General features: G+C 32.4%; 6 protein-coding genes across 9 annotated transcripts in view; 3 read left to right on the forward strand and 3 right to left on the reverse strand.

Moving 5' to 3' along the window:
* The first annotated feature begins 322 nt into the window (after window positions 1-322).
* On the forward strand, window positions 323-2,322 carry LOC106118818 (L-xylulose reductase-like). 3 transcript variants are annotated; one of them, XM_013313566.1, is made up of 6 exons: window positions 323-500; window positions 712-774; window positions 1,040-1,292; window positions 1,396-1,510; window positions 1,594-1,796; window positions 2,046-2,322. In XM_013313566.1, exons 2-6 carry the CDS (start codon window positions 723-725, stop codon window positions 2,155-2,157), a joined length of 735 nt encoding a protein of 244 aa, XP_013169020.1. In that variant the 5' UTR covers window positions 323-500; window positions 712-722; the 3' UTR covers window positions 2,158-2,322. The 3 variants fall into 3 exon arrangements, with proteins under 3 accessions (XP_013169020.1, XP_013169019.1, XP_013169021.1); XM_013313565.1 differs by lacking the exon at window positions 323-500 and adding an exon at window positions 514-588 and having other exon boundaries at window positions 710-774; XM_013313567.1 differs by lacking the exon at window positions 323-500 and adding an exon at window positions 526-591.
* A 151-nt stretch (window positions 2,323-2,473) lies between these two features.
* On the reverse strand, window positions 2,474-4,917 carry LOC106118889 (UPF0764 protein C16orf89 homolog). Its single transcript, XM_013313653.1, has 6 exons — window positions 4,650-4,917; window positions 4,298-4,450; window positions 3,786-3,986; window positions 3,550-3,682; window positions 3,107-3,267; window positions 2,474-2,903 (listed from the first exon to the last, which is right to left on the reverse strand). Exons 3-6 carry the CDS (start codon window positions 3,976-3,978, stop codon window positions 2,620-2,622), a joined length of 771 nt encoding a protein of 256 aa, XP_013169107.1. The 5' UTR covers window positions 3,979-3,986; window positions 4,298-4,450; window positions 4,650-4,917; the 3' UTR covers window positions 2,474-2,619.
* Window positions 4,918-5,343: 426 nt separating this feature from the next.
* Window positions 5,344-7,490, forward strand: LOC106118981 (D-erythrulose reductase-like). The gene is made up of 5 exons (XM_013313781.1): window positions 5,344-5,550; window positions 5,653-5,905; window positions 5,991-6,105; window positions 6,745-6,947; window positions 7,226-7,490. Exons 1-5 carry the CDS (start codon window positions 5,499-5,501, stop codon window positions 7,335-7,337), a joined length of 735 nt encoding a protein of 244 aa, XP_013169235.1. The 5' UTR covers window positions 5,344-5,498; the 3' UTR covers window positions 7,338-7,490.
* A 1,076-nt stretch (window positions 7,491-8,566) lies between these two features.
* On the forward strand, window positions 8,567-11,367 carry LOC106118980 (L-xylulose reductase-like). The gene is made up of 5 exons (XM_013313779.1): window positions 8,567-8,685; window positions 8,813-9,065; window positions 9,153-9,267; window positions 9,460-9,662; window positions 10,291-11,367. The coding sequence occupies exons 1-5, from the start codon at window positions 8,634-8,636 to the stop codon at window positions 10,400-10,402; spliced, it is 735 nt and encodes a 244-aa protein (XP_013169233.1). The 5' UTR covers window positions 8,567-8,633; the 3' UTR covers window positions 10,403-11,367.
* An 856-nt stretch (window positions 11,368-12,223) lies between these two features.
* On the reverse strand, window positions 12,224-19,684 carry dco (discs overgrown casein kinase 1). Of its 2 annotated transcripts, none has more exons than XM_013313777.1 (8): window positions 19,335-19,684; window positions 18,596-18,706; window positions 16,944-17,136; window positions 16,495-16,637; window positions 16,054-16,256; window positions 15,104-15,263; window positions 14,778-14,858; window positions 12,224-14,456 (listed from the first exon to the last, which is right to left on the reverse strand). In XM_013313777.1, exons 1-8 carry the CDS (start codon window positions 19,408-19,410, stop codon window positions 14,398-14,400), a joined length of 1,026 nt encoding a protein of 341 aa, XP_013169231.1. In that variant the 5' UTR covers window positions 19,411-19,684; the 3' UTR covers window positions 12,224-14,397. The 2 variants fall into 2 exon arrangements, with proteins under 2 accessions (XP_013169231.1, XP_013169232.1); XM_013313778.1 differs by having other exon boundaries at window positions 14,778-14,855; window positions 19,335-19,683.
* A 1,280-nt stretch (window positions 19,685-20,964) lies between these two features.
* The window catches only part of dimm (class A basic helix-loop-helix protein 15-like), a 16,290-nt gene continuing 9,919 nt past the window's right edge, over window positions 20,965-27,335 (reverse strand). Inside the window, exons 2-5 of the mRNA XM_013314016.1 lie at window positions 26,131-26,277; window positions 23,425-23,633; window positions 22,707-22,846; window positions 20,965-22,551 (exon numbers count right to left, since the gene is read on the reverse strand). Coding sequence (XP_013169470.1) covers window positions 22,425-22,551; window positions 22,707-22,846; window positions 23,425-23,633; window positions 26,131-26,269 — 615 coding nt within the window. The 5' untranslated portion in view covers window positions 26,270-26,277 and the 3' untranslated portion in view covers window positions 20,965-22,424. The remainder of the gene's footprint in view (window positions 22,552-22,706; window positions 22,847-23,424; window positions 23,634-26,130; window positions 26,278-27,335) is intronic.

Genomic DNA, 27,335 nt, shown 5'->3' on the forward strand with positions numbered 1-27,335 from the left:
CTTTCTGTGCATCCGTCGATTAAAGGTAGGCAGCGCATATGCAATTGCGTATGTCTATGGGCAGCAGTCACTTCGCTATTTCAGCGATTTCAGGTGGCTGCTCGCTCGTTTGCCAACTTTTGATATAAAAAAAAACATAGGCTACTAATTATTTTTCTTAATTATTGATACACACATAGTTGCGGGCGACAGCTCGATTTATAAATTCGCTAAAGAGTTTGTATAAAACCATAGATAACACAAAACATGAATTTATTTTTATAACAACCAGTTTAGTATCTTCCTATAAAACAGGTTTCAGAGTTTCTGTACTTCAAATGTAGTCAACTTTTTGACGTAAAACATAACGAAGTAGAGGAAATGTAAAAATATCCCTCCTTAGCTCTACCTTTAGCACCAGATTTATCTCGTTTATTCAGTTTAGCAATTATATCTTACAATACTTTATGTCAGTGATAAAACAAGATAATTTAACCTGAGTTGAAGGTTAAGCTGATAAGGTTTGTAATAAAACTGTCATAAACATTTATCTCGTATGTGGTTAGTAGTTCTTTAGTTCTCGAAATATTGAGTGTTTCGAGATAAAAATCGGTGAGATGAATAGTTTATTATTTGGAAAATTACGAACATAAAATCCGCAATAGATTGCTAAACATTATATTTTCTTAAAACTAAAAAAACAATAATATTAAAGGTATATTTTTTTCTTAGGGACATTAACTATGGAAATATCATTCAGAGGAAAAAAGGTTTTTGTGACTGGTGCCGGTCAAGGTAAGTAAAATTATACAAATAGAGTTGTTCTAGTAAACACTAGCCATCGTTGTCAATACCTAAATATAGGGCGTACGGCCTGATCCCAGGACTAAAGAGGAAGGCATGGAACATTTATGATCAAATATAAAGAAAGTTTTTGGTTGGCAACAAAAAACATATAAATATGAATTTTGTCAATATTCGCAAAATATAATACTAAGATACATAAAAGCTATTATCATATCATAATAGAGATCAGATAGATGAAAATGTTATTTCTTAGGCATTGGTCGTGGGATAGCAGAACAGTTGTGGCGCACTGGAGCTAAAGTGGTTGCCGTCTCCCGCACACGATCACATCTCGAAACTCTACAGAACGAGTATCCATCTATAGACATTGTGGAACTAGATGTAGGCGATTGGGATAAGACCAGGGAAGTCATCGAGTCGTTAGGACATTTTGATGCCCTCGTCAATAATGCTGGAATCGGATTATGCCAACCTTTCCTTGAATGTACACCAGAAGCCTTTGATACGTAAGTAAATTATTCAATCGAATTTTAATGGCCAGAATTAAAAAAAAACTACAACAAATAATAGGACTTCAGTCAGTTTAATTATTCGGTTGTATTTTTCCAGAACTATGAATATAAATCTGAAGTCTATCATCAATGTCAGTCAGGTGGTTGCCAAGAAAATGATAGAGAATAAAACACAAGGAGCCATCGTTAATGTTTCCTCGCAAGCATCTAAGGTAACTAATTTTTGTTTTGTATGCACATGATGTTAATATGAGAATTTTTGTGCTTAAAACCACCTTACTAATTGGCTTTCCAGGCAGCGCTTAAGGACCATACAATCTACAGCGCTTCTAAAGCGGGACTGGATGCAGTAACGCGTGCTATGGCGTTGGAACTAGGCCCATACGGTATAAGAGTGAACGCAGTGAACCCAACCGTCATCATGACAGCGATGGGTAGGATCGGCTGGGCTGATCCAGATAAAGCCAACACGATGCTCTCGAAAATACCACTCGGAAGGTGAGTTATTTATAGAACCATATAGTTTTACTGGAGAAAATAAGAACGGAGTTTCAGTTTTTGTTTGTTTTGAGACCAAAGATGTCTCTTTGGTTTCCTTAAAATGTTTCCCTAACGTATGACGTGTGTCTTTCGTATAACTCAAATTTCAAGTTAACTGCAAAGTACTACGGAATTGTGTTTTTAGTCATTGTGCAGCTTAAATATTCTAAATTGATTATAATTGTTTAAAATGTTTTTATTTCATAGATTCGGGGAAGTATCTGAGGTGGTGGATGCAGTGTTATACTTGTTGAGCGACAAAGCAAGCATGATAAATGGAGTTGAGTTGCCCATTGATGGCGGATTTCTTGCTACATAAATAAATCATAATATAAGAATACAAATTCGAAATAAAGCATGTAAAAAAGAAGTATTTATTAAACTAACTTAAGTTTATTTTTTAACGCTGCAGTGAATTAAATCCTATTAGTATTGTACTTGTACCAATAAAAACGATATAGGCTACCTTTGGCGTGTAAAATCATTTTAAATGGTACATTATTTCCATTTCAATACTATCGGCAAGAGGATAGATTGCGTTTACCTGTTTTCCATTGATTTAACGCTACTTTTATCAACTATTATATATTTTATTTACTTTAAAACAAACACTAATAGATGTTTACTACTAAGAAATCAATACATGAGTTATCTACGTCTAGAGGTTTTAAAACAAAAGAATAAATAAACTATCTACTTTTGTAGAAGTTATATTATAAATAGTAGTACAAAACTTACGAATTTTTCTCCATCCATTCAGCAATATCTTCAATTATTATTATTATAAATGATGCGCCGCATATCTAATCCCATGGGCAAGTACGACCATAAGAAGGGCCATAGGATGAGTATCACAATCATCCAGAAGGTCTCTGTAGAACTTCTTTCTAACATGTTTGACTAACTTGTTGCCTTCACCAATACGTTTGATAAATAGAGCTGTACTATTGTAGTTGAAGTTACGAGATTCTTTAATACAGCCCTTCTGATCCATCCAGCTTATTACCTTCTTGTACCAATTACGACGATGGAATTCTTCGTAGCCTAACATCCCGCAAAGCGTTACTGGAAACAAGAATTTTGATTTATTTTAAAGAGGAAATAAAAATAATGTGGTACGTAATAAATATATAATTACCTTTTTTTTATTTGACGAATTGCTAATTTTATGATATTATAAATAATCATCAATGAAAAGACTTTCAATGTCAAATTGAAACTATTTGGTAAAAATATCGAAAGGAAAAAAGTATAAAGACAATCATTACAGTGTTCTAAAAATAAATCCCTGGCGAAGAATCCTCTTCGTGCCAAATATACCGCCTCTCTGTACATGAAGGCGCAGAGCTGGTCCATGAGGGAATCATCCTCAGCGACACTAGTCATGTAGCAACGACGCGCCTGGTTTCGTAGCATTATATTCAGAAGCCTACGAGGAAAATTTGCTACGGTAAGATCGAAGTAAGAAAAAAGTCAAGAAACAAACGACAGACAGATAATTGTTACATTAAATTGCTATAGTAAATGCGCTTTTGATTTAGGGACGATAATAAAAATCAAAAAATCGTCTAACACCACGATAAAAAAGATGGGATGTCACGTAAAAAATATTGCTCATGATTAAGTTAGCTAGCTTAAATTGGAAGAATAAATTCTTCACTGACATAATTCAACAATTCATTTATATTGTACATATTCAAATGCAACTTACCTATGAGTAAGATGATATGATATCGAAGGTGTAGAGTGGATGCCTCTGTAACAATAATTGTCCGAACGACACGACTTCACTTCGGAGACGTCTATTGGTTCCGGCTCGAATATAACCCGAGCTAAACATACATCTGAACAAAATAATAAATATGCAAACGATAAATTATATTTACTTAGTTGACAATATTTATCATAAAGAATATTCAATATCTACTGTTCGATGTCTAGGCGTACCTGAAGATTTCATCACAATATGATATCCTTTACCCGTTTCCGTGATCTGTACATATTTCTCCCTGGGCATCGTAATAGTATCCATATCTTCAACGTATTCATGCATCTCAAAATTACTATGAAGCCATCTCTTCAAACGACCCTTGTTGAAACCACGGATAGAGTATATTTGTGCACCATCATCTTTGAACATTCGGGATACTAAAAAAAAGGTTGTTGTAAATTAGAACATTACGTACTTTATCATTGTGTATTTCAATCCTCGATATGTTGATAAATTTATCCGACGTTCTTACGGTGAAGGACATAGTGATACACCCTGGGCATATCGTCTACGCAGAAGTTCAAAGATATGTGTGAAATCAACCAATTGCCCTGTCAGTCAGTCAGTGGACCAGCGTGGTTGACTAAGGCCTAAAACGGCATAACATAGGGTAGGCTCGAGTCCTTCGATGGGAACATTAGATGATTTTTGTTATCTATTTATAATTTGACTTTATCAAATAACTTACCTCTGAACTCTAAATCGTCCCAACCGTATTTATAATTAATATAAATGTAATGTGAAACGAGATTTTCACATTTGCTTATTATATTCCTTATTTTATCCGATTCTAGTTTTGTTATTTTGGCGCCATAATCTTGAAGCGTTCGTTTTAAAATAGCTACGAATATCAAAAGTGTAATTTAGTAAATTAATAAAATAAAGACATACTTTCGTGTTATTTATTAAAATCTAATATAGTGATATTAAATTATCCAAAAATTAATAAGTTTTTAAAGCGACAAATGTCATATATTTTAAATTTGCATTTATTACCATTAAAATGAATATGAAATAGGTATGACTAAGTAGATACTTACACTTTACGAAAAATGCCCCTAAGGCCACATTCCCATCAGTTGTATTAGGAGTTTTATTAAAATAGAAAACTGTGCGTCTTAAACTTTGTATGTACAACTTAAAATCATCTATATTTGGTACGATGCTTTCAGTTGTTAAATATTTGATGGGAAATTTATCACCACTGTATTGATTAGTTGAGCTTTTTATACCGTTCACAATTAATTTATTTACCTCGTCACATTTTACGTTTAGAAAAAACAAAATGAGAAATAGTCGTATAACCACCATTTTAGACTAAAATGCGTCTTTGTTTAAGAACTTTATATAAACTCAGAACAATAACCATGGCGAATGCAATTCGAACTATTAAGATTAATTTCATGTTAATATTTTAGTCTTGCTTCGAAGGAAACCTAGTCAAACGAATTAATACAATTTTGTTCGTTAACACTTATCAACAATATTAAGTTGACCCCATAATAATATGTACATAAATGCAAATAGCTGTAGTTAATAACAGCTAAGTTACCTAACTGTTGTATCTTTTTAAACAAACTTTTAAAACAATATTAAACTAATAAATAATTGACTTTTCGATATATGTTTTAATCGATGCATAAAAGGAATCGAAATCCAACTAAAGTCGATTTTTTATTATCTATTTCTGTAATAATCTTCGACATTCGGCTGTCAATGTCACTAGCGTCAACGTCAATCGAAAAATAAATGACAGTTCGACAGTGACAACTAATAATATTATTCGTCATTTCATTAAAGTTAAATTACCACAATATTTTACCATAAAAATTTATCCATCATTCACATTTGAATTGTGATCTTAGGTAGATTACATTTAAAAGTTTAAGATGGAAATATCATTTAAGGGAAAACGAATACTAGTTACCGGCGCAGGGCAAGGTTAGTGCATTAACCATATTCTTTATTAACGTTAGGCAGCATTTAATTATTAAAACGACAATCGACATATCTATAATATACCATAAATACCATCTTTCCTAGGTATCGGTCGAGGCATAGCAGTTGAACTTTGGCGAGCTGGAGCCAATATAGTAGCACTATCTAGAACAAGATCGCATTTAGAAACCTTACAAAGTGAATATCCCTCTATCGACATTGTCGATGTGGATTTAGCAGATTGGGAGAAAACTCGTGCTGTTGTTGAATCATTGGGACATTTTGATGCATTAGTGAACAATGCAGCTATTGCAATTTGTGAACCATTCCTTAATTGCACCCCCGGGGACTTTGACAAGTAAGTAGAGAAGAAGTTATAATAAAGATTATATTTATAAGTTTAAAAATCACATATGCACTACTTTTACATGTTATTTTTTCAGGACCTTTGATATAAATGTAAAAGCTGTCCTCAACATTAGTCAAGTGGTTGCTCGGAAAATGGTAGAAAATAAAACACATGGAGCAATTGTCAATATATCTTCTCAAGCTTCAAAGGTGAGGTGGTAATCAATTTTAATATTAAATTTTCTAGAATATTGTACATAATATGGTCTTCTTAATTTTTTGCTGAAGAATGAACATTTTCCATTACCTTGCATAAATAATTTACAGTAAGAGAATACATTAATATAAATTAAATTCAAATAAAGTGTGTATTATGCATAATTTCAATCGATAAAGTGTGGAAAACAGTATAAAATAATTGCATTACACACAAGAGCTCTTTGTATTTGCAATATGTTATCAGTTGTGTTCCACTTTTGCTATTCAATAAAGTTCATTGACTTTTCAATTCCATTATATGATGTTCAATATAAATAATATTGTTTATGTATTGTAAGAAATAAAACAATAGAAATTGATATTTTAGAATTTAAATATATAAATTATTCTATACTGCATTAAGGGAAATAAATTATAAAATACCAGAAATTATTAAATACTAAAAGAGGGCTGCTCAACAAAGGGCATAGTCCCAATAAAAGGCTGGATGGGAACCCTTGCAGCTCCTCTGGTGTTGTGGATGTCCAAAGGCATCAGGGTCAATGAACAAGAGGCAACACTACTGTATTTCCCACTTTTTCATAAAAAAAAATCAATTTCGCGTTTTTTAATCTTTTTAAACTTTTTTAGGCAGCATTAAAAGACCATGCTATTTATAGTGCATCAAAAGCTGCACTTGATGCATTGACCCGGGCAATGGCATTGGAACTCGGCCCACATGGTATAAGAGTGAATGCTGTCAACCCAACTGTTATTATGACTGCAATGGCCAAAGTCGGATGGTCAGATCCAGATAAAGCTGCAGAGATGAAAGCTAAAATACCACTGGGAAGGTAATTGTTTTTACTTATTATAACATATTGAATTATCCCATACATCCAGTGTCAACCATAGTCACCACAAGCCACCACAAGTTTTGATTGTTGTAATATTTGTGTTCACAATATTTTTACATGAATAACTCATAGGGGCTTGTGGCTTCTTGTAACATAAATAACAACTGATTTTGATGATGATGGTGTTGTTCAATTTATATTACGACTGTCATAATGATAGTTATTGTTTTTTTTTTATAATTACAAATTAATAAATAATTACAAATATTTTTCAGGTTTGGAGAAGTGTCAGAGGTAGTAAATGCTGTAGTTTTCTTGCTAAGTGAAAGATCTAGTATGATTAATGGAGTCGAATTGCCTATTGACGGAGGATTCCTTGCCACATAAATAACAAAGTATTTTAAAACATTGATTACTTATTAGGGTTTTGTATCTGATTTTTTGTCAATGATCTAATGTTCCAAGATCTGTTAATTTGAATATTTTTTTATGTATCTTAAGTACCAAAGAAAGTTTTATTGTCTAATTAAATACTATTTTGCTAATATTTTATATGCTTATATGTATACTGAGTTTTTACTATATATATAAGTAGTGATTGAAAGTTGTAATTTTTTTTGTAGTGTATATTATGTTCCTAATAAATTGGTATGTATATTATATTTTGAACAATATCTGTATTTTTGATTTAAGAAATAATGTGTCTTAGTATAAGTATATAATATCCTTTATTTTTTTAAACTTATGTAATGTAGTGCTTTGATTTGTATAAATAAAATATTACATTATAAATTATAAACGATTACATCATTATATATTATAATTCATGTGCACGTGGTTTTGCAATTGCTATCATGTTATTAACCAATTTTTAACCTGATCAAGTTTAGTCAAAATATCTTTAATCATAATTAAAGTCTATTTTAATGACCATGCCATATAAGTTTATTGTGAATAAAGGTGTTATGTTGATATCATTTGTTTTATTTAATCTTACTTATATTATGAATGCCAATGTTTGGATCGATGCATGTTTGTGAGAAGGTATCTCGAGAGCGGCTGCATAGATCTAGCTGAAATTTGGCATAGATGTAGAACATAGTCAGGAAAAGCACACAGGCTACTTATTATGTTTCTTTTTGGATTCCGCGCGAACGATGTCGCGGGGGACTGCTATTAGTGATATAATTTTATCTCAGTATAATGGAAGATCGCCAGGGCAAGGGAGAATGAGTTTAAAGTAACTGCTGGTTTAATAAAGATGTAAACTAATCACATCACATCTCTATCCTTATCTTTGACAAAAGGAAGATAACGTGTTCAGGGATTTAAGCCTCAGAAACCCACGGTAAGTTCTTTTGTTTATTCTTAAGTAATTCTGTTTATTCTACGATATACTTTTAGGAAACAAAGGAGATATTCTCTTCAAGAAACTTATGTTTTGTTCACATATAATCCAAGTAGTAATCACATCCGTATTTATAACACGGTCTTACTTTCAATGTATTTATAACGTTATTATTTTACATTAAATTGACAATTATATCAAAAAACATTATTACAGATAATGTTATATAGAAATTACATCAACCACTCAGATTGTTGATAAGAGTGTTTACAGTTAATTTGATAAGGTAAAGAGTTGTGCAAACATTTCATAGTGGTGGACGCGTAGTTAATAAAATGGACAAATATTTTGAAGAAAAACGGATACTAGTCACAGGAGGATGTTCAGGTAATTGAAAATTCACGTTTGTTTGACACGTTTCATAAATTAAAGTGACATTCGAATCTACCATTACGAATACATCTAACTAATATACGTGTCTGTAATTAATGGGTAGTCTATTGCTAATTTTCAGGTATCGGGAGAGGTGTTGTTTTAGAACTATGGCGGTTGGGTGCGAATGTCGTAGCGTTATCAAACCAAGCTGAAAACCTTTACAAATTGAAAAGTGAATATCCGTCAATAGAGACCGCCTGCGTCGACGTTCGCGATTGGGATAAGACGCGTCAAGTCGTTGATTCCCTCGGAGTTTTCCATGGACTGGTCAATTGCGCGGGAGTGGGATTAATGGAGCCATTTCTAGAGTGTAAGCCGACAACTTTTGATGAGTGAGTACAAAAATTAACAATGGACGTATTGAGATTTGTTTCCTTACTTTTTAATGATAAAGTAATTTGTTTTCATTTTATTTGCAGGTCTATTTCTATTAATGCAAAAGCTATTCTCAATATATCCCAAGTTGTCGCAAAGAAGATGATTGACAATAAAATCAAAGGCTCCATAGTTAGCATATCTTCACAAGCGTCAAAGGTACTGTTCAAAAGCCATTTCATAAATTTTAAAATCTTAAGATTTCTCCCGGTGATGACAAGGTCAGTTATTTGGTTACTTACTCTGGTTTTTATATATGCTAAGAGTTACAAGGTGTTAAATTAATTTGATCAATGGTCAAAAATAAATCATAAGGTTTACGGAACCTAACAGTGTAATGAAACATTACAGGCGGGATTCCACGACCACGTGGCATACAGCGCGTCTAAAGGCGCGGTGGATGCGATGACACGGGTAATGGCCGTTGAACTGGGGCCTCACGGTATACGCGCTAACGCCGTCAACCCAACAGTGGTACTAACGGAACTGGGCCGCGAAGTCTGGGCGGACCAAACGAAGGCAAAACAGATGATGTCCAAAATACCACTTGGCAGGTAAGTCATTCGTGCTGTAGACTTCATGCCCAGAATGAAAAAGGATCCAGGTTCAAGCTGGTGACACGTTTAGAGTGATGAGAAATTTCAGCTACAAAACCTTTGAATAAAATGTGTTACATTTATATAGAATTAAAATATCTAAGCATTTTGTTCACGGATATAAAAACATTATCGCGTACACAAAGCCTAGCTATAAATAAGATAAACTTTATCACTCTCACTCGTATAGTTGTCGTCTACGTGTGTTAGTTTTTAATAAATTATTAAATAAAAGTACGAAATTTGTACAGTATAAAGAAAAATAATGCAATTTCATTTTTCCCATTCATATTTTCAGTATTAAAATAATCACAAAAAAATATCGTTATTGCGCTTCTTTTGTTATTTTTCCTCATTTTTAAAAAGTTTTACTTATTGCTATCTTAGCGGCTAATAACTTCTCGAGAGTCGCTGCGTAGAACATAATTTTAGGTGTCGATGGGAGTAACAAGATGCAGGGGAGGGCATTGCGTAACATGCCGATGTACTTAAACCGCCAATATATTTGAAAAGTGTTATAAACATACATTTTGTAAAGTATTGTGTTAAAAATTAATAAACTAACATTAATAATTTCTTTTTTTAGATTCAGTGAAGTGCACGAGGTGGTGAATGCAATAATATTTCTGCTGAGTGACAAAGCGAGCATGATAAACGGAGCCCAACTTCCCATCGACGGTGGATTCTTAGCGACGTAGTTATTAAAGAAATTGTCAAAATATTGGCTGTTAACGAATAATTCCTAACTAATTAATCCTAATCCCAAAGATATCCTATAAATACGTTACAAAGAGTATATCAAAAATTATTTCTAATCTCAACCAAAATATTAAACAATATTTAAGGACATCAAATAAAAATGGACAACTTTAATTTTACCTGGTTTATTGTGCCAAAGGAATTAATACATACTGGACATAGAAAACAATGCAAGCATTAACAATTTATATAATAGAAGCATAATTATATGCTAAGAGCTATAATTGCCAGCACGGGACAGTTGTACAACAAACACATTCACGTAAATAAACCTCGGTCTATGTCACATTAATAGGATAACTTCAAGTCTGGAGGGAACTGTCGCATCCCGCACCTTAAATATACAAGTATTTATAGATCCAAAAGAAGCTGTACCCTCTATTTACCATAATATCCTACAACTAAACGATTCGTTCCCTCCTTTCGTCTCACACGCGGACCCCATTTCATATAACGATATCAGCGTCTGTACATGAAGACAGGCTACACAACAAACAGAGGCAATCAAATTATAATATGCAATAAAATAGCCAAATAATGACTATACTCTACCACGACGCATATGCAATGAGACGCTTACAGCGCCAAACGAATCGATGTGGCTATTTTCCTTACAAAAATTACAGAGTGCGAAAACAGTCTCGATGATAAAATAAGTTCCAAACAATACATTTTTCTTTTAACAAAGAACATTTTAAATCCGCGAATCAAGTATATATTAACATGTGAAATTTTTACAACTTCTATTATTATTTGATGTAGTGTTAGGCCCTACAAGGCAAAGTAAATCTTCGAAAACTAGACGACTTACGCAACAAAAACTCACACAACGACATTTCAATCTGCCAAAGATAGTTGCTCACAACCTGTTTGTCAAATTCATTGTGAGAAAAGTCACCGAAATTTCAATATGATTAAGCAAATCTATACAGATGACATGTTGTCGCTACGTCTACTATCCGAATAGAGGACTCGCATCGGCGACGCAATGCAAACATACAATATTAGTTTCGACTATTTATGTTGCCTTGTGTACAAAATTGATATTTAATAAAATATAGGGAGGTTATTTCACGACAATTATGACAAGCGCAGGCCACGCCCTCGATGACGTCACGATCAAATTGACAATCGTGTACAATGTAGCCACGCCCCTTTGCATATGCGACGCACACTACAACAGTTATGTATTTATATCTAGTATATTGTAAAAAACAGTGTGTCGGCCTTAATATAACTTACAATTATTATATACAAAATTAAATTCATAAAGTCTTTCGTCGGTTATAGCGGACACTGACTCCGTAGAAGCCGTTTGAAGCGTCCTTGTTCACTTTCCTTACACTGGCGAATATTTATCTACATTACAAACCCATCCTCGAAACTTGCCTTAAAATACCACGAGTTAGTAAAATAATATCATAACATATTTTGGTTATTATACAAAGAAAAACAAAGCTATAACGACCGCATTTATCTAGGATACTCCAATAGTCTTCAAACTTTTTGAACTACCTCCCACCATTTGGACTGTTAATGGTGGTAGCTCAAAACTTCCTAAGAGTTATTTGTAAATGCCAAATGAATCTGCAATTTTCATTTGAAAATAGATTCAATGACATTGTTCGCTTATGCTATATACAATCTAATTTTACACGGTCTATAGAAAATCTAAATAGAAATTATACATAAAATACATGGATATGTTAGTGTTTGATGTTTTTTTTTTGTTTCAAATATTAAATAAACCGATGAACGATGATATATGCGAATGAAAAAAATAATTGTATTTATTTAAAAAGAAATTAATTTTATTTTCAAATCATTACATACATGTTCCATATCATCACATGGAAAATTTACACTAAATTATAAAGAAAATGATAGTAATATTTTTTTTTATTAAAATCATAGCGATTCTATCAGTATAGCTTAACTTTGCAGTCACCAACACAAAATTAATTAATATTTACATAGGATTATTGAACCCGATTCTCAGTCACATCAGAGATGGATGGTTCGGACTGTAGATAGTTTGATTCAAATTGGCGCGTGGGACTATATTAACGACACTCATACAAACACACGAACCACACGCCAAATTGAGTCCAACTTACTTTACCCTCGTGGCGTTGTAAATGTAATACATGCGGTCATAATGCGATCATTTGATACATTTTACATAAGTAAATACAGCAAATAAGTTCTTATATTAATATTTACAAAAAAAAAGTATTATTACCATTTCAAGTTTAGAATATTCAAATTAAAAAGAAAAAAAACTCCAATCTTGTTTATACTCTCACCTTGACAGTAAGAAGTAGTAGATACTTCAATAGTTTACTGAAGGCAAAGATTTTGGTAAACAATATGAGATCACAGTTTGTAAGATTCGAAATTAAAAAAAAATTAAGAGGAATATTCATCCCCACAAATAAGCAGCGTGTGACAAACAAGAAAAAAAAACAAAAAATCGACTTTAAATCCGGAAAAAACAAATAGTAGTGATTGACACATTTTAAATGCTAATTTAATTTTTATACTTTTCGTCCGAAAACTTTGTCGCCATATTCATTAATATTAATGCAATTTCCAATATTACTTAAAGTTTACAAAATGGATATATTCTTGTGTAACATACACTAATCTATTTAATCTGTGGCAGTGTTCGAGACATGACATTCAGCATCGGAATAATTTTCCCATATTAAAACTTTGTCATCGCTACATTTTAATCATGTTTACGGCTTATAAACATGGAAGACAAATTTTAACATAATACCAAGGTTACAAGAAATTAGCTAATATTTTCTTTATGAACTTAATATTTGTTAGTTATAAAATTGCACATTTTAGTCACAATAAAAAACATTTAAATAGATGGAATTACCAAGTAATAACATTTTGGCCTTAGTGATTATTTATTATTAATAAACACTGTTGGTGTATAAACATATTGCCATAACACAATCCGATGCAAATCAGATAAATGCATTATACACAAAGATTTTAATGCATACATAGACCACGTCATCTACACAAATTACTTTCGTCTCAGATGTCGAAGTACGAATGATTGACTTTTAAATAATCATTCATTCGTAAAGAATGACTATAAAAATTGAATGAATGACCTGTTGCAAATTGTCACTTAAAATGACTCGGCAATTGTCACTTGTCAAATAAATGATAAAGCCCAAACATGTACATTTATAAATAACAGGTTTGTTTCACAAAATGAAAAGAAGGGATATTAAAAAATGCCACAATTGAATGAATAGGATGCCACATTACTGAGATATATAATGTGGTCAAATAAGAATATTGGAGATAGCTTTATACGAAAGAAAATGTAACAAAACGCAAACAAAAAATTTCTATGCATTTTATTCAAACAAAAGAAAACTTTATTCGCTAATTGATAAATAAAACACTGTGGCAATTATTATATGTTAGTAACAACCATATGTACATAAGGACCTATATATGTATTAAAATCTTTGATTACATCTACTACACCTAAGCCATTTCGTCTGCGTAGGAGGGACAAATGGTCATCAATTCCCGCTCCTGTACCTTAATATCTAAATTATAACTGAGCGTAAAGTACAATGGATGCAATAGGCCTAATTACCAGCTATGCTTAAATGAGTCACATTTAAAAACGTACACATATTAGTTCAGCCCTCACTCGTAAAGTCTAAAATTAAATAATTTACAATATACGAATAGTTTAAATCTGAATGCGTACAAAATTTGTTGTTTTCGATTAAGTTTAGCACTTACGAGGTGGAATATTTGGCTTAGGGTGCCGTCCCGAGGGTTGGTAAGGCGCGGCGCGGGCGAGGGCGCGGGCGCGGGCGCGGGCGCGCTCGGTGCAGCGGTCACGCCGCGGCACCAGCTGCGGCTATCTCTGCGGCGCCGGAGATCTCACTCACCGCCACTCAGAGATGGCCGCCACCGTCGTGCTCGGCTGCCCGGCCGCGCCCGCCGCTGCGACACGTTAACATATTACATCTCAATTATATACCAAATTAACTCAAATATTCCTTCTTCATAGATCTAGCGCAGTATCAATTGTATATATAATACATATTTACAAATTTAGCTTATTGAGCTAGTCATCATATTCACTGACTTCTATTAAATGTACAGGAATAGTTGTAATTTCTAAGCCGTAATCTATCCATCTGTGGAGACTTGTGATAATTGTACACTTAACTTTACCGCACAATTGATACAAAAGTGCAACATATTTTAATACCCACACTATCCGTCTTCGAGACTAGTGTCCACGTAAAGATAAATACTCACTGGTCTCCGGCTCCTGGTTCTGCTCGTGGCGTCTGAGCGTGCGGTCGTTGCCGCCGGGCAGGTAGTTGCCCCGTGGACCTCCAACAAACACAAACAACATACATTTTAAACATCCGTATTAAACAACACTAAACAGAGACAAAGTCTGTGTAAAATAAAACTAAGTAGTCTCACATTTTTATGGTTTGTTATAAAAAAAGCACAATAATCTCACTGCCCTAAACATCACCTAGATTATTGCTAATCTTACTTTTTCCACTGTGTTCAAAGGCTACAAAAAACTTCAAATAATCTTTAAGAATGTACACATTGGTATGTAGACTCACCAAATTTGAGCATATTCCAATCAAAGACATAGTCATAAGTGAACCCTTGCCGGTGGAATAGAGTGCGGAAGAGCTGGCGCAGGTGACTGTAGTCGGGCCGCTCCTCGAAGCGCAGTCGCCGGCAGTACTTCAAGTACAATTGAAATTCGATCGGATGGTTCTGCACAAAAAGATACAAACACATTCAATCATATAGCATATAGAACAATTATTAACTAGCAGTCTCCCTTAACATACTCCGGAGAAGATTTAAATGGCTAAATTGATCTAACCATTTATGCTACAACTCACAACTTGAAGAGGTCACACAACTTGAAGAGTTTTATAAGACTAAAGAGTTAGTATATTGTTAGATATAGTTGAAACAAATTGAAGGATAATTAGTACAGAAACAGCGGCAGTAACATTTGCATTTATAATATTAGTAAGATAACTGTCAATACTTATTATTTTCTATTTACTTGTTATTATTTTCTTTGTGATATAATAATATTTATCTGTATTGAATGCCAACAAGTCTTAAGCAGATGAATCGTAAATGCGCAGATTTGCGCTACACTGAATTGCATTTGTCTGTAAAACTCCTAAATTCAAATATTGATTCACATAAATATGTTGCAACATAACATTAGTTTTTTTTTACCACTTCACATTATCTCACAACTAGCTGTCACCCGCGACTCCATCCGTGTGAAATAAACAAATTTAGTAAGTAGCTCGTGTTCTTGTAGACTTTGTTTTACATCTGTGTCAAATTTCATCAAGATCCATTGAGCCGTATGGGAGATACCTTGTAACCAACATCCATACATCTGAACTTTCGCATTGATGATATTAATAGGACATGTACAAAACTAATGAAAAAGAGGAAATAGTGAAATGGTTAGTATATAAAAAATTGACACGTACTTAATTTCGATGTACTAATTAAAAGTATATAAAAGACTTACTTTACATAATTCATCAAAGGGCGTGGACAATTTCTTCTCGGATATTCTTTCGTATTTCTGTCGTTTGGTGGCGGCCTTGAGGCCCTGCCAGGGCAGACTGCCGCGGTTGAAATACATCAACACGTAGCCCAGCGACTCCAGGTCATCACGACGCGACTGCTCGATGCCCAAGTGTGTGTTTATAGATGCGTATCGCGCTGTGCCTGCAAATATTAACATTATGTTATACACCAACTGGATGGGTTGCCAGTAGCTGTTAATATCACTTATGCCAAAAAAATAGCCAAGTATATAAAACAGATAAACTGACAATGTTAAAATGAGTCAAAACTTTTGAGACAAGAAATAACATGTTATTAGTAATTACATTGTTGTTAACCTAAAAAAACCACAGATCAAGTCATTTTCGATTGTAAAAATAAAACTAAAAAAAATTCTTACCTGTTAAGTTTTTGTTTTCTCTGTATGGTATATGCTGCTGGGTTCGGGGATCTTTGTACTTCTTTGCTAAACCAAAATCTATTATGTACACTAAATTTCCTTTTTTTCCTAATCCCATGAGAAAATTATCAGGCTTTATATCTCTGTAAAATAAGATTTTTCATTACATTTTACACAAAACTAAAAACATAACTAAATATCATATTTCCGTACATATTTGTATATTTATGTATCAATAAAAATGAAAACCACATATCATTATATGTAAGATTGATACTATGTAACATATTGACATAATATGATTCTGTATACTAAAGATGCCACAGTAATTTATTAATGTAAATAGGTTAGTTCTTATCTTTAACCTTATAAGTAACTAGTGAGTTACTATGTCCTCAACAAATACATTGCATATGGCTATTTGTGAAATGTACTTTGTATATTCGTACCTATGAATGAAATTCCTGTAATGTATGTCTTCAATGCGGGTGATAAGTTGATCTGCTAGTAGGAGAACAGTCTTGAGAGAGAATCGGCGCGAACAGAAATTAAAAAGATCCTCTAGAGAAGGACCTAGCAACTCCATTACTAACACATTGTAGTCGCCTTCTGAACCACACCATTTTATTGCAGGAATACCAACTGCATGAAACAAATATAGTTAATCATAGAATTGGCATTATTACAAAATAATTTATAGTTACAATTCATTTTTACTTTTGTATATGTAACTTTCTGGAGGTCCTCAATCTCCAGTAATAAACATTTTCAAACATAGTATAATAAATTTAATTGATTTATATTTTTTAATATGCAAAGTTAGAACAGATGTTAGTCAAAACTTAATAATGCTACTGATATATTGATTTCAACCAACAATTCTATTTTTTAAGTGTATAATGGTTTTATAATGCATCACATGTGAAGACAACTATTGGATGTTAAGTGATAATATACTAGTGTGAGCTTATTGAGTTTTCCTTAAACATTGCTTTTGCACAGACACCAATGCACAAAATAAACTAATGTGGTAGCAGAGAAAGGTAGCACAAATGAGGTAATGTTCTTATCTTTCAGTCGCTATGGTTAAATCGCTTTATGATATTTTTATTTTTTTAATATATAATACATATATTTAATATAATTAAATATGATCAAATTGAAACCTTACACTTTGCGAAGGCTAATTATGTAAATATAGAACAAACTTCTTATACAATTAGTTATGTAATTTTTTAAATGTTTATAATTGGTTGTTCGAAATACAATGTAATTATTAAGAATACGTAGTTTAATTTTGATTATAATGTTGACATTGTAAATTGAGTAATTCACAATTTTTACCATAAATTTGTATTACAACAGGACAAGTTTGCCAAGGACAAACAGATAGCAACTTTCAAATGACTTAGACAAGCTATTATCTATGATAAACATTACTCCACACAAATACAGAGCAATCAAGCTAATAATAATGTATGTATTAGTTTGTATTTACAAAATATCTAAAATAGATCCAGAAATTGCTACTCTGAATGTATCCCTTTGTGTTATTTATCTTACATCTTTGTGTTCATCAATAGGCCTTATGTTAAGTACATGTTTGCAACTATAAAGATGTTTTTTTTTTAAATGGGAATGTTGATCAACAATATTTGTCCGTCTTGTTAAATTGGAAGTAATTAGTGATGTCAATTCATTTTTGGCATTGAACAATAGAAAGCTAAAGTATTTCATAATGCTGTTTAAAATAGCAAAGGTATTGACACTTTTTGTGTAACTGCATTTTTAAATATTAATGTAAGTTGGTCTGGTTTAGTTTCTTAGGTAGCCATAATGGAGAATACTCAACATTCTCTTGTTTGTTATGGTACTAATCAATTTGCTGAATCATTATTTTATTTGGTATTATATTTTACAATAGTCACTCCTACATTACATATAAGACCTAGAAAGCAGTGTACTGAATGATAATTGTATTTGAGTCAATTTAATGAAAACTTTTAAGATATTATCCTTACTTATATGAACCCTTGAAGAATTAATACTGATTGAATACTAGCCAGTCTTAAATAATCAGTTTGAATTATTTATTACTCACCTCCTCCTTGCATTAGTTTGTAAAATTTACTCTCTATGTGTAACTGTGGATGTCGTGTTTTAATACATTCTAGTTTGATTGCAACCTCCTCCCTTGTCACAATGTTGGTTCCTGGAATTTATTTATACATCGGATTAGGTTAAACATTTATTAGGTTTATTCAGTTAGTTTACTTTGTAAACATTTACTATGCAATTAAAAACTAGTGATATGTTTAAAAAAGGTAACCATAAGGAAAATTGTTTTTTGTCACAATGGGAATAATATGACAAAATGTTTTATAATTCAATTTGTAGGATAACGTGAAAGTATAATTGCGAACCTTTGTCAAGCGCAATTTAAATCCGATAAGATTAAAGTGTATGAATATAGGTTATAAAATTTGTTGTCCTTGCTTAAAGGTTGTTTAATTGACGTAGGAACTAACATTTGATCATTCAATGAAATCATTGGTAGTTTTATTAAATATGTTTTTTAATGTCTTTAACATTTCTAATCACGGTCATAATAACACAACGGTGAACAAAACAACCAATGAAATCACATGTAGTGTAGTCAAAATTTCAACCATTTATAAATAAGCCAAGTGAAACTATTGCTGCAACAGCCAGTCCTATCTCTAGAGCTGAGCTCAGCTGACAATATGGAATGGCTATTTCGAAACAAAAAAATTGCAGCTGGGCTAAACTGTACCAATGACCATCTTTCTTTGTTTACAAAGATTTCATTTCATACTTACCTAAATAAATATCCCCAAAAGATCCAGAGCCAATTTTACGACCCAGTCGGTATTTATTACCGACACGCAGCTCCATTTTGATATTACAAATGAGACGAAATAACTATAATATCACTGACCACCAAATCATTACAGGACGGCCATATTTGCGATAGACGCAGATCTTTATTTAAATGAATTCTGTTATATTTGACGGAAAATAAAGAAAACTTTGAGTTTGTGTTATTCAATCTTTTAGTATTAATATACTGAAACTTGAACAAGTAATAACTTTCTTTCACACAAAATTATTCAGAAAATTAGTTCTATTCTACACACGCATCTACAAGAAATTTGTGTTTCGTTATCATTCGTTCTTCATTCGTAGCTCACAGTTCACAGATATTGTTCCAATTTTCATTCACTCATTCACTCTCATCTGTTTTTAAGTGTTACACTCCTAAAAATATAAAATGATTAAATACCATAGACATCACTGTAAATCTTACATTGACATAGAAAATGAGATAATAAAAACATATGACATAACAACTACGTATGAAAAGGAACTTGTGGCACTTTTTTCGCATTAACAGCAAGACGCTAGTGTGGTATCATACTTTACTTAATTTATTTCTAAATGTCCTTGTCGGTCGGTCCTTAAGCTGCTACACAAATAAAACAACTGTTGAGAACTGCTAAGGAATGTCTTGAGGGCGTTGCAATTTTCATTGATATTGCAACACTTTACATCAACATCAATGCATGTAACAAACTAATGTCACTTAAAATTTAAAAATTATATCCAGTATTTAAAAGTTATCCTCGTTAATTGGCTTAAATTTTTTTTCATTGCGGTCTTAAATGATTTTTATTATATTAACACATCAAATTATTACAAACTCAAATATCACACCGCGATTACATTAAAATACTTTGACAACTCTGTGATCAACAATGTCGATGCCATGGCAACGAATTTATATTTTTATTGAAATTGCCATTGCAAGAAATTACTGTCGAAGTTTTTCCGCAATATGTCCAGGGTTTCTGGTAAGGCTATACTTTTAAAACAAATTCTATAAAGCAATATATTCACATGGACTTTATATTTATATCCAAGACAAGAAACATTAAAGCTTCGAATCAGACATCTCATTCGAAGCTTTAATGTTTCTTGCTTTCTTTTCTTGCCTTCGTTGGGCCCTTTTTTTCGCACTTTGCCCAGAAATTATCGATTTCCGGCAGTATTTTGTTATTATGTCTCTTTTTTACTCAACAAATACAACTCTGCCTTCCGAGTGTCAAAGCTGCCTTCAATTATCATCGGGGGCACTGCCACGCCCTCTGATAAAGGAAATGTTTATTTACTATGAAGACCTTAGTCTAGAATAAGGTATAAGATATTTCATATTGTATTTCAACGTCAACAGTTGTCGATAAATAAATGACGTCAGAATCGGTTTAACCAACGTACTTACCACAACTTCATTTCATCGAAAATTAATTTGTGTGTGCACAGACACTCTTTTGTTTTTCTTTAAGGAAAGGTAAAGGACAAAAAAGAGGAATTTATATTATACATCAACAAATCTTAGAAAACGGTTTGTTAAAAATCGATTTTTGAATTAGATTTTCAAAGATATAAATACACACACAAATATTTTGTTTATTTATATAGAACATTAATTCCAACAGGTTTCGACACATAAAATCTTAAATCTATTTTTTCACTTTTAACATAATTCACATAATTTAACATAATTTCAAAACACTTTTGCTTTTGAAATAAAAAAGTATGGTAACTTGAGATTTCTTTGACGGTTTTTACACAAAATAAATTCTTTGAATAAACTGACAAACTAAATTATTTACATACATTCATATTGAAGCTTTTGACAAAAAAATTAAAAACTAACATTTACCTATGTTAACACGTCATTTAACATTATAGATATTACATTTAAACATTTATTTATTTTGTTGACTAAACATCGAGCGGATAATTGGCACCAAGAGAGAGAGAGAGTGAGAGAGAGAGACAGAGAGAGAGAGATCATTTTATAATAAAAACATGAGATTGTAAAGTGTTAGTAATTGTTCTGAAGTTCAAAATGTAAGCCTGCAAATCTACTCTACTACAACAACCACAAAGCAATTACTTTCGTTTCGTAATATAGACAATGACATCTGCAACTCTTATTTGTTACACACAGGCTACAATAACAACAATATTTATCAAATGCATTAATTATGCTAAATGCTTACAGCTACGTCACATTATTTTTTTTGAAATGAAAATTGCGCGTTAAAATTCTAATGTTTAAAAATTTAAATAATTTAGATTATATTTCATATAATAATGGCAACTTGCAACTGAAGGGGGGGGGGGCATGTTATTGAAATATTATTCAGCTATTTATTATTCAACTTATAGATTGTGATGTTATACTATGTAGATTAAATTAAAAATATATAGTTATTTTTCATTTTTTTTAAGTAATGGGTGAATTAACAACTTGTTTTCTATAGGTTTTCGGCAGCAGAATCCCGCGTTTAGGATAAGCTGAACTAAAATGGTAACTATTCTCTTCTAATGCCCAGTTACATTATACATTAATTAATTCTTCCAGTTGTAATCCCGCGCTGGATTACGCCACTGGACTGGGACAATGTAAAATGGGCATAGTAACAATATTATTTTTGGAAAAACCAAGGTTTTCATCTTTAAGCAAATTCTAACAAACATTAAAAATTTGTCTATGGTAATTATTAACTACTCACATTTATTCTTATAATTAATTTTTAGATCTCGGTGTCCGTTGAGAGCCAGTTCGTCGAGTAAATTTATTTGTCAGCTAACTGAGAAGAAAATCATGTGATGGTAAGATTGTTACAATTATATAATGGTAGTCTTGTACATTCGCTAAGATAGTAAAATAATTATTATAATTAATCTTTTTATCACGAGTATTACTTAGGATTTAACATACTTTGCGATTGTACATAAGTGAACTTTGTACCAATAAACTAAAATTTGGGTTTTGCTAGAGCTTGCCGACTTTATTTAGGTAAAGATGTCGCGGATGACTGACGTCCCTTGGACATTAGTCAGAGGCTTCTTCTGGTGATGATTGGCGAAGGCTCCGGCTGTCGGTCATTTTCATCATTGTTATTCTGCTCCATATCTCTACTTAAAATAAACGGCGGCTCCACGTTGTCGTCAGCGCTCGTAAATCTAAAAACATATATTTATTTATTAAAATACATTTTAAAATATTTAAAAACTTAAATACATATACTTGACATAGACACTTGTAGTGTTGCCAGGGATAAAGAATATTTAAAAAAAAACGTTAAAATAAATGGATTTAAAACTGTGGAATAACTTACAGGTAATAGTTTCCTTCGCCCCTTATCATGCATATGGCATTAGTAAGAGCCTTCACATAATTTTTGGCAAGTGTCAACGTCTCTATCTTGGATAGGCTTTTGCTTACTTTTTGTACATGCGGTATAACACGCCGAAGATCCTAGAACAAGAAAAATCATTTTATAAGTGTATTTCCTATAACTTTTTATATTAAAAAAACTTGTATCGCAACCAATCATATAAATATCGGCGGTTATCATCATCAACCTGCCCTTGTCCCTACGGAGGGACGTCACAGTATGTACTCCTCCCTACATCTTCATCAGCCGTCATATTTGAATTCAACCCTTCCCACATCCAATCGCATCTTTTTGTTTATGTCAACATTAGCTGTTGTCCGCGACTTCGTCGGCGCGGTATGAAAAAAACTTAATAAGCATGGGTTCTTTCAGACTATGTTCTACATCCGTACTAAACCATCAAAATTCCCTGAGCCGTTCCGGAGATACCCTTTAACAAACATCCATCAAAACTTTTGCATTTATAATATTAAGTACCTGGATGATCGTTGGAGCCGATTCTTTTATATATACTAGAATTGCTCATTTAAAGATATAAGATAAGAATTAGTAAGGTTAATTGCACACTACTCATCTATAAATGAGAGCGGTTCAATAAATCAAGGTGTTCCAATGACTTTCGATCACTATCACTAATATTTTAAGATTTTCGTATTACCTCAAAGGCGCGGTTGAGCGAATGCATTCTCATTCGTTCCCGTTCATTGCTCTCGAGGCGGCGCAGGTTGCGTTCACGCGCGGAGTAGCCGCGACGTCGCCGGCCCGTGCTGGCGGGAGGGCTACCGACGCTGGGGGCGGCTGCTGGACGCCGCCTTTTCCCTGAACGCTGCGGTAGCTCATCGCTGCCACTGCCACTCTCATATGACTCTGAAAAATGGAAACAAATAGTTTAATTCCTTTCCTTCACTTCATCACTTTTAACCCGATTGATTGAAATTTTTGTATTCGATTTAGGAAAACCTGGGAAAAATAACGGTTAGCCGCGTTTTATTGTATAAAGTCTGCGTGGACGTACCGTGATCATGGATTAAAAATTTACAAATTAAACCCGATAATAAAGATTACTTATCGACACAAGAATATGCCTTACTTATTTCTTTATTATTCTTATATAATAAACAAACGATAAGTTAAAGGTGTTAAAAATAAAATCAAAACTGGAATTTAAAATTCTTACGAAGTAGTCGCTAGGTGTCGCTGAGTACGCAGTTTCCATATTTAAAGTTAAAATCCAAGTATTTATCGAACCCTTTTAAAATCGTAGAGATAAAAATTAATTTAAATCGAATTCCTTTATTATTGCACATTTGCATCTTAATAGGTACATCGGTAGGTCGGTGTCGAGGTTCGATTCCGTAGAGTCTATACGGCTCTAAATAAATTTAAAGAACATAACGATTTAAAATTACTTACCATGAAAACGTGAGAAAATTAATGAATAATAAGTACAAACGCACTGTACAAACATGCAGAATTTTAATACGTGACGTACTTTATATTTTAATAGAGCAGCCTGCAAACACGTTTTATGATAAAATAATACGTCTTATTCTCATCTAATCTTACGGCCAACGGTAAAACATATGTTTTTCTAACTAATATTATAAATGCGAATGTATAGATGGTTGTTCTTTGAAGGTATCTCCAGAACGGCTCAACGGATCTTAATGAAATTTGCCTTAAATATAGAACAATAGTTTTTTAATTCCGCGCAGATGGAGTCGCGGGCGACAGCTAGTTTAATTTATAAAACATAAATGATAACCTCGCTACAATTTTCTATCATTCTTAGTTTTGGTAAAAGTGCTACTAATAAGTAGAAAAATATGTATCGTCTCTATTTCAAATATTACTTTCCTATCCTGTGTATATTTATCGTAAACATCAGAAATTGGAAACAAAATGTTCATTGGATATCTCAGACAAAACCTTTGTGATATTTTTATTTTCCAATTAGATAGATTTCCATGTAAAGGTACCGACTAATTGGCAAAGATCGACGAAAGCGCGGAATAATCGGATTAACTGAAGGGAAACGTCTACGAGATTTTTTTTTCAATTCTTATGAAAACAATTTCTTTAACGGTTTTATTATTGTGAAATAAGAATAAATCGAAAGTATCGTTAAAAGCTGATATTTAATCTACACGTGAAGAAGAAACATAATAAGTAAGGTTTTCGTTGACGTCATTTCAAAGATTTGAAATAACAATACGAATGCATCGTAACTTGTATAAAATAAGCCTCAGTTATTTAGGTAGTGAACACAAGAAAGGGATTAAAAATTTATAATTTACAACAAATCTTTTAGATGGTCTATAACTGTTCTCCAGGTATTTAATTTTTAAAATGCGATTTTATATAAAGGGCACTTTATCGATAATAGCTATTTTTCAGATTGGTATGGTTGTTAATGCTAATTTAACTTAAAAGATTTAAGTTTTTTAATAGATGTTCACATTTGTATGTACCCGTTTTGAATGTAAATCAAATTATTGGCAGCCCTAACCAAAGTGAGAGTAATATGTATTTTGTGCAACAAGTTAGCTGCCCTGACGCTGCCGCCAAGACATTACGTGAGGCGACTGCACGCTTCGGATACGATTTGCGTAAGAGCTCTGATGCGGACTAATCGATTTGTATGCTTCACTTCAGCCGATTCTTGTAATGTTTATCAGCTTCACAGTTAACTTTGCTTTCACTTCACTGATTTTATGGTCAAAGTGTACAATAATGACCTTCAAAATAGGACCAAAAAATAAATATAACTGACGTCATTATTAAGCCCATTCGGTATTGCTATGTAATCATCGGGCAATGTGATAATGTAAATATTGATTTCGATATTCGCGATATCTGCGACTAAACATTTCTGAGACGGTTGTGTGACATTTTTTATCTTTTCTTTATTATTAATAGCAACTAGTTGGGAACACATCAGCTGGTTGCATATGGTCTCACTTAATAACACGCTAGCTCGTGTAACACCTTCAATATAAAGACTTTTGAGCTTCTGCTAAATCAACATAGCTCATTTGTAAGATCGAGTTCTGGTTTCACTTGGCCGTGACGGCGTTCATTTCACTTTCGCGGCTGTTCAATTGCGAGACCTTTGAATACCGACAAATGTAATATTCGGACGATCATGCCTCTCTGCATGCTTTAAAATTACAGCATATTTTGAAGACAACGTATGTAATAAATGAATGATGATGACGCAAATTATGCCAGAAATTTTAGTTGTTTCGATATAAAAAATTACCCTCAAAATCTACAAACTAAGTAAAAGTAATTTATCTATTTTGATTTTGGGCTCGGAAACCCACGGGTAATCTTTAATTTGTTGGTTAAAAATGAGCATTACCTGCCGTTGGTTCTATTTTCATATCGGCCACATCAGGCTTAGTTTCGAAGTACTCGAAATTATCATCATAATACAGCAGCATATGATCTGGCGACACCACCTCGGAACTCCCACTGTCGTCGCTCGCCGATTGTAGCATTTTGTTATCTGTAACAATTACATATTTATTTTTATACAACTTTTTATGAATAAAACAATATATGTATATATGATTTTATTTTTTTTTATTTCATTGGCTCTCACTGTCTGATTCGTTAAAGTAGATTTCAAGTCACAAGTGTGAATTCATACTAAAAGAGACCACTTAATCTTTGAATGAGGCAGTTATTATAAGAAGGCTACACTAAGGTATTGCTTAACTATACATTATGTAAGTGAGCGCTGCATTAAATTTATAATTTAATAATATGTAACGTCATCATTCAACATTGAAATGTAGCATATTAATAAAATACGTTTAAAATAAAAAGTATACTTTTGTTGCCAACCTAAAAATTCGCGGTTTAATATTATTTATTGTTTTTTATTGATAACCGTATTTATATCAACTGAATCGATTAAATGATTTATACTGTTTTTATTATTATAAATGTATAAAATTATATTAAATATTTATACGATTCGAAAATATACGTAACCAATTAAAGAAATAAGTTTTCGATAAATGTAAGCTCGATAAGGGTTAACGTTAAATTTACAAACGTATAATTTTTTAATCTACTCTCCAATTATAAAATCGGGTGAGTCAAGTTGCATTTTTTTTTACACAATGGAAAATTAATTATTACTTATAATATATTAAAAAAGCCGCATTCAAAAATTGTTTCCTTCTAATCATGCAGTTACGATACAGCAAAACTGTATTAAATTATTTATTTTGCTTTGACCACTTTAACGGTATACAAATTATTAATAAGTATCATATAAAGTGAGTTGCAGTGTTAATGACGTTTGTAACAAGAATCTAGTAAGTAACATCTGTGTTAATTTAATATCTTCAAAAAATTATTGTTTTTTTTAGTTAAGTATAACACTTACAATAATTTAATGAATGATAGGGGGTTTCGGGGGCGATAGATCGATCTAGCTAGGAATCATTTTTACAAAATGTCATTTTATTCGTGTTTTATCGATAATCAACTTAAACAAAAACATAACTTTTTCTATCGGTAAGATCGAAAATATTATTCATATTTCATCATTTT

Source organism: Papilio xuthus, unplaced genomic scaffold (genome assembly GCF_000836235.2).
Source record: "Papilio xuthus unplaced genomic scaffold, Pxut_1.1 DF827542.1, whole genome shotgun sequence".
Classification (NCBI taxonomy): domain Eukaryota; kingdom Metazoa; phylum Arthropoda; class Insecta; order Lepidoptera; family Papilionidae; genus Papilio; species Papilio xuthus.